Here is a 14,823-nt window from a genome sequence, read left to right on the forward strand (position 1 = left end):
AATGGGAGCCCGATGTCTTCAGTTGTCAGGGAAAAAAAATCACAGCACAGGATGTAGCACTTTAGGCGAATAGTTTTTTTCACCCATGTAGTTTTGTTCTGTCACAATAGAGGATGTCAGAAAGCCAGAGGCTGGAAAAAATGTGACAGGATGGCTTTGAGACTACAGGGCAGAGGTCCACATCAAGTGCTGATGAGAGGGTGGAATTCTGAGTGGACTGGTCAATATTTGAAGAGATAGAAAGACTGGATGGAGGAAAGTGAGACCATTTACTCAGTCTAATGTCACTCCAAACCTGTATGACATTGGGCCCTATCTTGCACCCAGCGCAATTGACTTTGTACACTGACGTGATTGTATCATTCCTATTTTGCACCCGCGCACAGCTGACTTTTCCCTCCACAGATGCACGTCGGTAAATTAGGAAATTAACTTGCGCTCCCGGGGCGGTTCAGCGCAAAGAGGAGGCGTGTTCTGGCGCAAACGTTCCCTGGTGCTATTTTGCAGGTTTAGAAAACAATTCCACCACTGACCAGGAAAAACCTAGTCTAAAGTCAGTGGCATGTTATTCATATGCTATTTTAAGGGCGCATGCTTGGCCATAATCAATGTAGCGTGTGTACAACACGCATGCACTTTGCTTATCTCATCTACACACAGACGCAGCAGTTCTCATTTTTAGAAAACCATACATTATTAGAAGGATAAATATTAACACACGAGGGAAATCATTGTTGTGTCCATAAAGATGTGAAAAAATAGGCATAAATAGGCTTACACATTTACCCAAATTTTTATACGCCTGTTTAACCGAAGCTAATTTGGGTGGGTTTCTCCCATCCCCATACAATGTCACTTCTCTGTGTTTTACGGCCCTGATGAGAACGTCGGTCTCCTCGGCTGTGAACCGCTCCTGGCGTGCGCCTGGCAAATCCACCGTTATAATAGCAATCTGCCATGGAACAAGCGCGCCTGCTCTTAAAGGGAATGTGAGATGTCGTTTCGATTGGTTTATTTCACGTTATGCCCAAACCACACCTATGAATAATGAAGCTACTTCAGACCAACCCATTTTAGATTTGAGTCGGGCGCAAGAGTCATTTATCCCGCCGGTATAATAGCAACAGCGCCCAAGACCCGCCCACAAAGTTACTTGCCTTTCGCGCTTGATACTTGCGTTTCAGATCGTTAAATTAGGGCCCATTATATTTTCTGTGAAACAAAAGAGTGGGTCTGCCCTATCTGAATTAGCCCCTAGGGCTCTAAATGGGTTTGTCCATACTGGGGCTAATTCAACACGTTCTCTCTCCCAACACGTCACATATAGACATGGCCGGACTTACCATTAGACTTGATGGGCTTCAGCCCATGGGCCCCGGCCAATAGGGGGCCCCGCTTTTACCAGTTTACGTTTGTTTGATTTGTTCAGTTATGCCAGTCAGAAATTATTAGTCGCATTTCCACTGTCTGGCCTAGTGTGAGCGAGGTCAATAAACTGCAAATTTAAAATGCTGTTCAAAAGATACACCTGAATCAGTGGTGTTTTAAAATGAGGGGGAAAAGTCCTCACATTTGTTCTGTCTCTGTTACACTTAAGTTTCCTGGTTAAATAAACATAAACAAAAAAGAGAGACCAAATACAATTCTATTTTGTATTTTTACTCTACCTATGTAATATTCTATTTATTAAAAGCAAGTATAAATTGAATCAAGTTAGTATTTTTACGCATTTTTACATTTATTCCAAAATAATAAAGGGAATATAATAATTAATAATTATAATAATTAAGGCAGAGACAATTTAAACAATATGATTTGTGAACTTTAAAAAAAATTTTTTTAAAGGGTTAGTTCACCCAAAAATGAAAATTCTGTCAGTAATTACTCACCCTCATGTTGTTCCAACCCCGTACTTTCGTTCATCTTCGGAACACAAATTAAGATATTTTTGATGAAATCTGAGAGCTGGCTCACTCCTTTATAGGCTGCAAGGTAATTTCATCTGCCAGCCCAGAAAAGTTAGTAAAGACATCGTTAAAATAGTCCAAGTGACTACAGTGGCTCAACCTTAAGTTTATCAAGCGATGAGAATACATTTTGTGCGCAAAAACACACATAAAATAACAACTTTATTCAACTATTCATGTTCTTCTGTGTGGGCCTCTGACGTGAGTTCATGAGAGCGCCACGCCACATGCGCGAGAACTGAGAAGATTACGCTCACAATCATTTGATGGGAAAGTGTGAAAGGTAAGCCATTAATTTTGCGGCATTGGTAAGGCACTTTTACGTTTTCTCGTTGGTTTCTCACGATTCGGACATCCAGGAAATGCAGACTTTAGAACCATTTTAAACACTACATCAAGACCCATCTGTGTCATCTTCTCAGTTGAGAAATGATGACAGATTTGTCATTTTTGGGTGAACTATCCCTTTATGAGTGAGCATGACCCACTTTTTTGTTCATTTTCTTGCACTTGCTGCATTTGAAAAAGTAAGAAAGAAGAGAAAGTAAGAGTATAGTTTAGAGAAAACGTCTCGGTTACGTATGTAATCCTAGTTCCCTGAAGAGGGAACGAGACGCTATGTCGAAACGCCCTTGTGTGATTGTGGCATGAAGCACGTATGGAATCAGTCCAATGGCGAGACGGAACGTCATAGGCGGGTGACGTCATCGATCAGGAAACTATAAAGCACCCCTGAATCACAACAGCGCTAGCTTCTGATAGGCTGAAGCAAGTCGATCATGGGCATGCCGGGAGTATGGCAGGTACTCAAGCTGCGTCGAAAAGCTGCGGGAGCGCCCCTGGAGTGGAGCTGAAGTCAAGATCGTAGAACCTCACAAATGGGCACAGGGCAGCTCTGTGGACATAAGCTTCTAGGGCCCTAACCGGGCAGAGCAGATTTAGTTTCTCTTGGTCTGACGTCAAAAAAGGAGGAGGACAGAAAGCCTGCAGTACTATTGGTCTAACAATATTAGTAGGGACCTTAGGAACATAGCCTGGCCTAGGATGAAGAAAGGCCTTAACCATGCCAGACGAAAATTCCAGGCACGAGAGAGAAACCGAGAGTGAGAGACGAAATAGCAAGAAGAAATATAGTTTTTAGAGTAATGTATTTCTCAGAAACTTCTTCAATGGGCTTGAAAGGAGCTAGGGAGAGGCCTTCTAATACAACAGCCAAATCCCACCCTTGTGCGGTCTGCTGGCCTCAGCCTCAAATTGCCACAAAGGAAACGTTTTATTAATGGGTTTCTCCCCAGAGAAATTCCACTCAAAGGGACGTGGTAAGCAGCTAGTGCTGCCACGTACACCTTCAGTGTGGAGGGGGATAACCCTGCAGAGAAGTGCTCCTGCAGGAATTCCAGCACTGCACCCAAGGCGAGCCCTTTCCAGAACTTCTGGCAGCAGAGCAATCGGGGGAAATGCGTACAGACATGACCTCGGCCACGCCTGCACCATAGCGTCCAACCCCAAAGGGGCTGGATGGCTGAGAGAGAACGACAGTGGACATTGTGATGTCTCCTTGGAAGCAATCAGGTCTACCTCGGCACGACCGAAACTCTTCCACAGGAGCTCCACCACCTCGGGGTGGAGTCTCCATTCCTCGGGCCTCTGCCCCTTTCCTCGACGGGATGTCTGCCCCCTGATTTAGATACCCTGGGATATAAATCGCCCTCAATTAAAGAAGCTTCCCCTGGGCCCACAGGAGGATCTGGTGAGCCAGCTTGTATAAGGGGCGTGATCGCAGACCCCCCAGATTGTTTATGTAAGAGACCACCGATGTGTTGTCTGACCGAACAAGCACATGATGGCCCCTGAGGTCTGGGAGGAAGTGTTTCAGGGCCTGGAACACCGCCAACATTTCTAGACAATTTATATGCCAAGAGAGATTATGGTCCTGCCACATATGGTCCTGCCCACCCTTGGACCACTCATGATCGCCCCCAAACCCGTGAGGGAAGCATCCGTCGTTAACGTGACGCGACGCGATGACAGGGAGCTCCCAGCACGGGCCCTTGGTACAGGAACCAAGGTTCTTTCCACATGACTAAGGCACGTAGGCAGCGCCGCGTGACCTTGATCGTGTGGACCGGGTTTCCCCTTGGGGAGAACCCCTTGGTCCTGAGCCACCACTGCTACGGTCTCATGTACAACAAGCCGCAAGGTATGATGTTGGACGCTGCTGCCATCAGACCTAACAGTCTCTGAAACTGCTTTACAGTGAGCGACTGGACTAGCTTCACTTGTTTCATGACTGAGAGAATCGAAGCAATACGAGCAGGAAACAGGTCAACAGAATTCGTTGCACCTTCACTAGCTCCTCACATGCAGGAGACTGAAGTGACGAGTCTTCAGTATCTCCTGTACCAATACTAACAACATCCAGTTCCTCAGAACTGGACAGTTGCAGTACCGGGACCTTAGCCTGGGTGGAAGAAACCGCAGAGCGTGCTTCCAAACCCTGAAGTGAGGCACTGGATCTGACAGGTGAAGGCTGAGATCTCAAACCCCGCTGTCAGATCCATTTGCGAACCCCACGTCTGAAGTCGCCGTACTGCCTCGGCAGAAGCAGGACCTGAGCCCTCCTCGAAGAGCGATCGGTGGGAGCGCAGCGTTCTTAATGGTAAACGCTCACAATGCTTACAATCAGCCCCCTCGAGAGCTGACTGGGCATGCTGCACTCCGAAACAAACAACACATATTTGGTGTGTGTTCCCACCCGTGATATATCGAGTGCAGGGATAAACACACTTCCTATAATGCTGTTCGCTCATCATTATATAGTTTAAATATATATATATGTTGTATGTGTGTGTGTGTGTGTGTGTGTGTCTTGAGTGTGTGACTCAAGTTCCCTTGAAAGGGAAGTTAAGATTTCTTTGCTCAGCACTTTATAGAACTCAAAATAGAAGTCCTGAATCATAACTGGATTGCACATTAACTGGTTTTGTATGCCAGGTCTCTGTCTATTAAAATATGACCGGATGCATTTTTATTTCGACGTTTAAGGACTGGATTATTCACTTGTCTAAAAGCACCCTGTATATGCCTCACATTTACATTCTTTAAGTGATTTGTTGAAGAGAGAGTGCAAGACAGAGTCTCCTGTCATCTCACAGCACTGCTAATGTCTCAAACAGAGACAACCAGATTGAGTTGTAAAAAGCGAAAATGTGCAGAATCTACAAAGAAGTCAGGAACAATGCAAGTTCTTGCAAGTTCTTTGCAGTCTAATCAGAGCTCAGCAAAATCCAGCCCTCTCTCACCTAGGTGCGTCGCGTCTGAACGCGTTGTTGTCTTTGGAGCTCCATCGATTTGATTTATAAATCTTGATTTTATTCTTTAAACTTACAACAAACATTTTCTACTTTACCTCACTGAGAAGCACTACTGCTCAACCCTCATAGTTACAACGCGGACTGTTGAGCAGACGCGTCTCAAGCCTATTAGTGATCCAACGCTGGATACTCCTATAGGTTACTCCCGTGGATCACGGCTGAACGCGTCTTCTCAACACTCACTTACAAACATTTTTCGCCTATCGTGCGTCTACTCTACACCCGTACCACTAAAAAGACGGATTATATCTAAAACTTCAGTCATAAATTAGTATTAATATTGATAGCATCACTGGTAGCTTCGTTGCTAACTTACTGTCCATCTGTTAAAATGGCGAATATATCAGATGAAAGTAGTCTACCTTTTGGTGCAGGTGAGGACACATTTGAGCTGCACGCACTGCAGTCTGAGCTGGAAGCTGTTGAGAAACAGATCCACGACCTTTTATTGAGACAAGCCGAGCTGATAGACCGGCGGTTAGCTCTTGAAACATCACGCGCCGATGCACACAAATCAGAGATTAACGTTACTAACCCGCTGACTCCGACTTCGTCTACTCCGTGCGTTTCTCAACATAGGTCCCGAGCGCCGAGGTCGCGATCAGCCATGGTCTCGTTCACTCCGGCTCCAACACGCCACCACGAAGCCTGGGTGGTTCCGCAGCGGAAGACGCGAGTCAGGTCTAGACCAAGACTCTCTCCGACCCTCCCGGTTTTCGAGTTATCCACACAAAACCGCTTCTCCCCTCTTCGCGAAACAGAACGCGATGCTGTGATCATCGGCGATTCCATCATTCGGCACGTACGCGCAACGTTAGGTAAAAGTAAGGTGCACAGTCACTGCTTTCCTGGTGCTCGTGTTTCTGAAATCGCTACTCACGTTCCCGAGATTCTGAACGGTGACGAGCGCGTCGGAACTGTTGTCCTCCACGCGGGAGTGAACGACATCAGGATGCGCCAGACAGAGATTCTGAAGAAAGACTTCAGGAATCTGATCGATACGGTACGCAGCACATCGCCTGAAACAACGATCATAGTGTCAGGACCGCTTCCCACGTACCGACTAGGACATGAAAAGTTTAGCAGATTATTTGCGCTAAATGAATGGTTAATGTCATGGTGCAATGAGCAGAAACTGCTCTTTGTAAATAATTGGAATCTGTTTTGGGAGCGTCCTAGGCTTTTCCGTGCCGATGGCTTACACCCAAGCAGATTCGGAGCAGATCTTCTGTCGGATAACATCTCCAAAATGTTAAATACCTTTTGACTAGTAACCAAAAGTCCAAATCATAGTCTCTGCTGCACCAATTTAACTGATATAAATACTAGTGTAGAATATTGCATAGAAACCGTGTCTATTCCTCGTTTAGTGAGATCAAATAATATATCTACTGCAGGATCTAGGAAAAATCTAATTGTTATTAAAACAGAAAATGTTGCTATTAGTAAACAAAAACAATTTCTAAAGCTAGGTCTTCTAAACATTAGATCACTCACACCTAAGGCAGTTATTGTAAATGAAATAGTCACAGATAATAGCTTCGATGTACTTTGCCTAACTGAAACCTGGCTTAAACCAAATGATTATTTCGGTCTAAATGAGTCTGCTCCTCCTGGATACTCCTATAAGCATGAGCCCCGTCTAATTGGTCGTGGCGGTGGTGTTGCGACAATTTATAGAGATATTCTCAATGTTACTCAGAAAGCGGGTTATAAGTTTATTTCGTTTGAAGTACTTGTACTAAATGTTACGCTCTTAGATGTTAGAAAAACATCCCTATTATCTCTAGCCTTGGCTACCGTATATAGACCGCCTGGGCCTTACGCTGATTTCCTAAAAGAGTTTGCAGATTTTCTCTCAGACCTATTAGTCAATGTCGATAAAGCATTAATTGTTGGAGATTTTAACATACACGTAGATAATCCAAATGATGCGTTAGGGGCTGCGTTTACAGATTTATTAAATTCATTTGGGGTCAAGCAAAACGTCACCGGACCAACTCATCGTCTTAATCATACACTCGATTTAATTATATCACATGGAACCGATCCAACCGATATAGATATTATACCGCAAAGTGATGAAGTCACTGACCATTACATGGTAACTTGCATATTACGTACTGCTGTAATATGTCATGCAGCGCCGCGTTATCAACCAGGCAGAACAATCCTTCCATCCACCATAGATAATTTCTCAAATTGCTTATCCGATCTGTCTCAGCTGCTGCCTGAACCCAAACAAACAGATGAACTAGAAGAACTAACTAGCACTATGAGCACTATTCTCTCTAGAACATTGGATGTTGTTGCACCTATTAGATTAAAAAAGGTCAGAGAGAAAATTAAAGCACCGTGGTACAACAATACCACGCATGTTCTAAAGAGAGAAACCCGTATTTTAGAGCGTAAATGGAAACAAACTAATTTAGAGGTCTTTAGAATCGCGTGGAAAGACAGTATGTCACGTTATAAAAAGGCCCTAAAAGCAGCCAGGGCTGAGCACCTCCGCAAACTAATAGAAAATAACCAAAATAATCCAAGGTTTTTATTTAACACCGTGGCTAGACTAACAAATAAACAGACATCACCCGAACAAAATATCCCATTACAGTTTAGTAGTAATGATTTTATGAAGTTCTTCACTGAGAAAATAGAAAACATCAGAACCACAATTGTAAACGTTCAATCTTCAGTTGCGCCTTATAATTCAGCCTTAATTATCACCCCGCAAGAACAATTACAGTGCTTTACAACTATAGAACAAATAGAGTTAAATAAACTTATCACTTCCTCTAAAACAACAACATGTTTATTAGATCCGATACCAACTAAACTACTGAAAGAAGTGTTACCTGTAGTGGAAGAGCCTCTCCTTAATATTATTAACTCGTCTTTATCTTTAGGTCATGTTCCAAGAACATTTAAACTGGCAGTTATAAAACCTCTCATTAAGAAACCACAATTAGATCATAATAACCTAGCAAATTATAGACCCATTTCAAATCTTCCATTTATGTCTAAAATATTAGAAAAAGTGGTGTCCGCTCAATTGTGTTCTTTCTTGCAAGAAAATGATATCTATGAGAAGTTTCAGTCTGGTTTCAGGCCGCACCATAGCACTGAAACTGCGCTCGTTAAAATCACAAATGATTTACTTTTAGCTTCTGACCAAGGCTGTATCTCAATACTAGTTTTACTTGATCTTAGTGCTGCGTTCGATACTATAGATCACACAATACTCTTAGATCGACTACAAAATTATACTGGTGTTCAAGGACAAGCATTAAGCTGGTTTAGATCATACTTATCTGACCGCTACCATTTTGTCTATTTAAATGGAGAAAAATCGATCATAACTCCAGTAAACTATGGAGTGCCGCAGGGATCTGTGTTAGGCCCTCTATTATTCTCAGTATATATGATGCCACTTGGAAATATTATAAGGAAACATGGAATTAGTTTCCATTGTTATGCTGATGACACTCAAATATATATTTCATCACGGCCAGATGAAAACGATAAATTATCCAAATTGACAGAGTGTGTTAAAGATATAAAAGATTGGATGACGCGTAATTTTCTTTTATTAAATCCAGACAAAACAGAGGTACTACTTATCGGTTCAAAAAACCGCCCACAAAACCTCTCGCAATACAACTTTAATATAGTAGGATGTCCTGTTACTTTATCCTCTACAGTAAAAGACCTGGGTGTTATACTCGATTGCAACCTGTCTTTCAAAAATCATATTTCATATGTTACAAAAACCGCCTTTTTCCACCTTAGAAACATTGCTAAGCTACGTAATATGCTATCAGTTTCTGATGCAGAAAAGTTAGTTCATGCATTCATGACCTCGAGACTAGATTACTGTAATGCTTTATTAGCCGGTTGTCCTGCATCCTCAATTAACAAGCTACAGTTAGTCCAAAATGCCGCCGCTAGAGTTCTTACTAGATCAAGAAAATATGATCATATAACACCGATTTTATCATCACTGCATTGGTTACCTATAAAGTTCCGTATTAATTACAAGGTATTGCTACTGACTTATAAAGCCCTAAACGGCTTAGCTCCAGTCTATTTAACGGATCTTCTATCGCCCTATAATCCATCGCGCTCTTTAAGATCACTAAATTCAAGGCTTTTGGTCATACCTAGGATATCCAGAACCACCAAAGGAGGGAGAGCATTTTCACATTTAGCTCCAAAACTCTGGAATAGCCTTCCTGATACTGTTCGTTGCTCAGACTCGCTCTCCCAGTTTAAAACTAGATTAAAGTCGCATCTCTTCAGCCAGGCATTCATATAATATTTTTAATCTTACAGTCCAAATTACAATCCGGCCTCTAGTTAATAAACGCCAGAGGAGAACTGGCCCCCGACTGAGCCTGGGTTCTCCCAAGGTTTTTTTTTTCTCCATTGGGTCACCTGATGGAGTTTTAGGACACTATTAGGTCACTTGATGGAGTTTTTCGGTTCCTTGCCACTGTTGCCTTTGGCTTGCTCAGTTGGGGATATTCTGGATATCTAATTTGATTTTATCAATAAATTCCACTAGAAACAAACCTTGTTGTATTATTTTAATTTAATACTGTGAAGCTGCTTTGATACAATCTGTATTGTGAAAAGCGCTATACAAATATACTTGACTTGACTTGACTTGACTATTTGCAACTAGCAGCGTAGGCGTGCTATTCCTTTTTAATTAGTCACACTTGGCATTAAAGTGATGCTCCCTGAGGGAGAGGTTTTGTGTAACTGTATCTGCTATATGAAGGGAAACTTTAGCAGAGGGAATATTATTTTTCAGGCTATGCACCAATGTTTTCTGAGGTCTGTATAGCTCCTTTTAATTGACAGGAGACACAATTAAATGACAAATTTTTGCCGTTGTACAAAGTTTTAGCAGCAGTGCGGCTGCATCAGTGGGTTAAGTAAGGGATAATGTACATCCAGCTGGTTGTTCTCTCAAAATAACCCCTGACAGGGTTATGAGGACCTATACAGTATACGGTATACAGTCATACCACTTATTACACAGCATTTCACCACATAAATAATTATGGAGATAAGATTTTTTTTTAAATCGTACCTGTTTGTATCTTATAATCCAACAGTGTACAAAACAATAGTCACGAATCCACGTTACTGAAACCACGTTACTGGATGGCATAATTAAATAACTGCACACAAAATATTGATTCGACTGAGTTTTTAATAATTTGAACAAAGAGCCTGTGTTATCTGCTTTGAGAGATTGTTATCTGGGAATAACTTACTGCTGGATGGTGCGATTGACCAATCAGAATTAAGTATTCCACAGAGCCGTGTAATAATAAGAAATAACACTTAGCTTGAAGCCTTTATAATGCAATATAATGGTATTCATAATGTATGTTGTAATGCATTATATCTTTTCATAAATAATTGTAAACAAAATTGAACTGCATTGTAGTATTTGCAGATTTCTTGCTACATCTGCAACTAGTTGTTTGTCATGTGTTTTAATGCATTATTCTTTCTAAAAGTGCAACGAAGAGATGTGGTTATAATTATTCATGAGATCATAAAATTCATTATAAGGTGCATTACAATGCATAATTAATGCATTAAAACACTTTTTATGCATTATATATAAAGTGTTTGAGTAAATATCTTTAATCTTTAATAACAGTAGGCCTATATTATATAATATACAGTATGTAATAATAATATACTGATATAAATGGATGTTCCTTTTAACTAGTGGGACTATTGGCCTTAAAATAAACTCTTAAAACACACTTTTCAAACTAATTTATTACATTTTTCCACTAACAGTGTCCACCAGTGGACACACATGCACAGAAGAATTCTGTGAACACTTTTGGATAAAATGGCCGACCCCTTTGTCTTGCTAAGCATGATTTCATAGATAGCATTTTATGTATCCTAAACACACAATTAAACAAAATGATAGCTTGATCGGAAATTAAGTACTCATTGCACAAATTTATATTTGAAGATATACTGTACTGTGAAGACACTGTACTGTGTAGTCTGTTTTGATTTCGTTTTCACATGTGTTCTGTTCCTGTTTCTCTAGTTAGTTTCCCTGATTGTTAATGAGTTTCCACACCTGTTCCACTCTCGTATTTAAGCCCTGTGTTTTGTTCAGTTCTATGTCTGGTATCATCTTAGTATTATGAGGTCAAGTTATTATTTTCTCCTGTATGTTTCCCTGTGAAGATTAATATTAAAATAAAGACTTCGAGCCACACAACATGACACACACATCACATGTATCTCAATGTGCTTCAGGGGCTCTGTGGTCTCCTTGGTAACCTATTGCACTAACTTTATTAGAAGCAAAAGTGTTTATGTGGCTTGGAAAAATGCCCCAACTGTGGTATAGCTATACATTTTTTTTAAACATTGATAGAAATCATTTTCACACAATAAATATGGAAATGGTTTATGTTCATTTCAGTATTTGTTTAGATTTTCATAGTTTTAGGCATGTTGTTTTAAGTGTAATAGTGTAAAATTCATATTTTCATATAGAATTTAAAGTCTGGGACTGGGAAAAAGATAAAACAATAAAATCCATTCATGAAAGGAAATTTATAAGAAATGAGTAATGATGAAGGTTTGGTGAAAAGTTTCCAAGAGAGTTTTAATGTGACCTTCATAAAACACAAGAGAAGATAGTTAAGCTGTAATAATAATAATCAACCACTGGGACGTCCAAATATATTAATAATATCTAAATATATAAAATAATAAATATATTAAGATACCCAGAGGTAGATAACAGATGGAGGTACCACAGTTAATGCTTAACTAAACTAAACAGTCTTGTACCTCAATGTTTTTTTGTTTGATGTTTCTGTACCTCAGAGGTACATGTATTGTACTGTATCTTTTATTCTATTGTTTGTCATTTTATGTGATTTGTGGTAAATGTTGCTCTCTTTTGTTTTCTAGTGCCCTCTCGAAAACATAGCGCCTCCCACTGGAGACTCCAGAACATTGCCCAGGAATCCGTTGAAAGCTCTGACGAGGAGTTTTTTGACGCCCGGGGTAAGAGTTGATCTTGTTCCTGATTAATATTTATTAGGGGAAAGTGCTGGTCCTTCTAGGAAAATCAAGTTTTTAATGTTGTTTATATGTCTATGTGGGGTTTTTATTATGCTTTAAGACAAACCATGTGCAAATTCATAGGTGAACACAGTTGCTGAGTATTTTCTCATTACAACTGCAGTGAACCAAAGACAGTCTGGTGGCTTGAACCTTCCCCTGTTTCCTACTGTCACAAACAAGTAACCAATCCCGTCAAACGTGCGGGGCTTTTGCCTGCAGCAAATGTTGTTTTGCTCAGTGGGCATTTTAATATGATGAGCACAAGAACACCTTTAGGAATAGACAGGAAAATGCAGCGAATGCGAACATGTGTAACGTTAGTAACACATTATTAGCTGTTTGATAGAGTAGTCAAGCAAAAGGCTAAGCATATTAATTTCCGTTATGTGTCCAACGTTGTCACGTATAGACCTAGTCCGTTTAAAACGTTTAAATATGTCATTTTGATTATCAAAAATGGTTGACTGCAGGGGGACTTTAAGTTGCTGGAGAAGAAAAGACTCAAAACAACTGTCAGTCAGTTGAATTACAGGGATTTTCATTGGTACTCAAAGCTTTTGGTGTATAATAATTATATGTCTGCAAATCATAAATTGTGTGTGAAGTGCAAATAGCATTTGGAGCATTCAGCAGGGTTTGTTTGAAGTGTGCGATGTACACAAAATACCCCTAAAAATGGCTGAAATCCCTTATGGAATTAAGACAGCACACAGCTCAAACAGAACAAGACTGAAGAGACTATCGAGCTATTTCTATGTGGCTAACAAACATTGAACAGAAGGGATATTCTGGAGGAGCTACTTATCTGCAGACTTCAAATGAAAACACACCACAAGTCAAACCTAAATGGAGCAAGAGCCTCTCAAATACCATTTTTAATGAATCAAATTCCATGTCCTTTTTTATAAGATGGATTTTACATCACCACAGATGTACCTGAGCTTGTAGAAACTGCATTTCATTTGCAAAGAAATTAATGGCGGCTGATCCATTGCGATCTTTCTTTGACTTGACAGCCAGTCACAACACAGGTTAAAGAAAAGGCTAAAGTAATACATCACAAACAACACACACGCAGACTGGTGTTACGGTCCCACAAGGACATACAAATGTGAAACACATTTAAATCAATTGTACTTATGCAAAAATATGAGCATGGTATTCAGGCTCAGATTTCCATTTGTAAAAATTAGAGTTATTCCCTCAGGTTCTTTAAAACCATTTCGCAATGAAATTCTGAAGTAATGCCGGACAACTTAATGATGACTCCCTTGCATATGTTGATGTCATTTGTTGTGTCTGTTGGGTAGCAACCAGCAGGATTATAATTGGTGCAATTCAGTTATTCATGAGGTGCAAATTGCCCACTGGTATTTTTCAAGCATCGAGCACTCTCAAGTAGCGTTTGTGTGAATTTTTTTATGGGCAAATGGTCCTCTTGTTAATCCCAGTAGTAATAAAGGCCCTAAAGGCACTGCGTATTTCGTTCGCTTCCCTGTCTTATCTTACAGGTATTAGGCTAGATTGCTATCGAATGTGAAGTACCTGTGAGTGATTATGGCTGTAATCTCTACAGAATCATTTGGGGAGTTCAGAATCGTAGCATATGTAAAAGGTTTGTGGAAATGAAGCATTTGGAGCCATGCATAACTTTCCACGTTCCTCATTTATTTCGTTTATTTGAAAGTTGTGAATGGAAATAATACATGACAAGGTCACGAACAGGGTAGCAGTTTTAATATTTCTTGCGCACAGTAAGAATGCAGAATGCAATACATTACATTTTTTACATCTAGAGTAGAAGGTTATACATGTATTTTATTCTGCTTTTGATTTCACATCCCACACCTACAGCATTCCGGTGCTACAGTAATGTGGAAGTTGGCCTAAATATTTAAGGAACTCATCCGTAAAGGGCTGAAAAGCAGGGCCACCCATTTGTCTGCATCATACTGTTATCTAGATAGGATGCTATGGGCACACAGCCATTGAAACTGTACCCATTTATTACTGCAACACTTGTCAGACTGTGCTGTATGCTGCCAGCAGGTATTAAGTTAAATAAGGATGATGCTTGAATGCCAATTAGCCTCCTCTCTCTGGTCAATAGTCAAGTTGCATCTCTGTATGATCATGATTTGGTGCTTGATACTGTTTGATAGGAACGTTAAAGGATTGGATCACCCACAAAGGAATATTTTTACTCACCATCATGTCATTCCAAGCCTCCATGACTAAAAGTGGTCCACATGATTTGTACACTACTTTAAAAAGTCTTCTGACGATGATAGCTTTGTGTGAGAAACAGAACAAAATGTAATTTGTTATTAATGGAAAAACTGATTCGTAACCAA

The 14,823-nt window shown here is 40.5% G+C and overlaps 1 protein-coding gene across 5 annotated transcripts in view; it reads left to right on the top strand.

The window, feature by feature from the left end:
• Positions 1 to 14,823, top strand: part of plrdgb (PITP-less RdgB-like protein) — a 95,926-nt gene that overhangs the window by 18,571 nt on the left and 62,532 nt on the right. For all 5 annotated transcript variants that reach the window (XR_014625187.1, XR_014625188.1, XM_084387481.1 and 2 more), the window contains exon 2: positions 12,314 to 12,409. Coding sequence is in view for 3 of the 5 variants with exons in the window: in XM_084387481.1 (XP_084243607.1) it covers positions 12,314 to 12,409 (96 nt within the window). In the remaining 2 variants the exon portion in view is untranslated. The remainder of the gene's footprint in view (positions 1 to 12,313; positions 12,410 to 14,823) is intronic.

Source organism: Rutilus rutilus (assembly GCF_951802725.1).
Source record: "Rutilus rutilus genome assembly, chromosome: 18".
Classification (NCBI taxonomy): Eukaryota; Metazoa; Chordata; class Actinopteri; order Cypriniformes; family Leuciscidae; genus Rutilus; species Rutilus rutilus.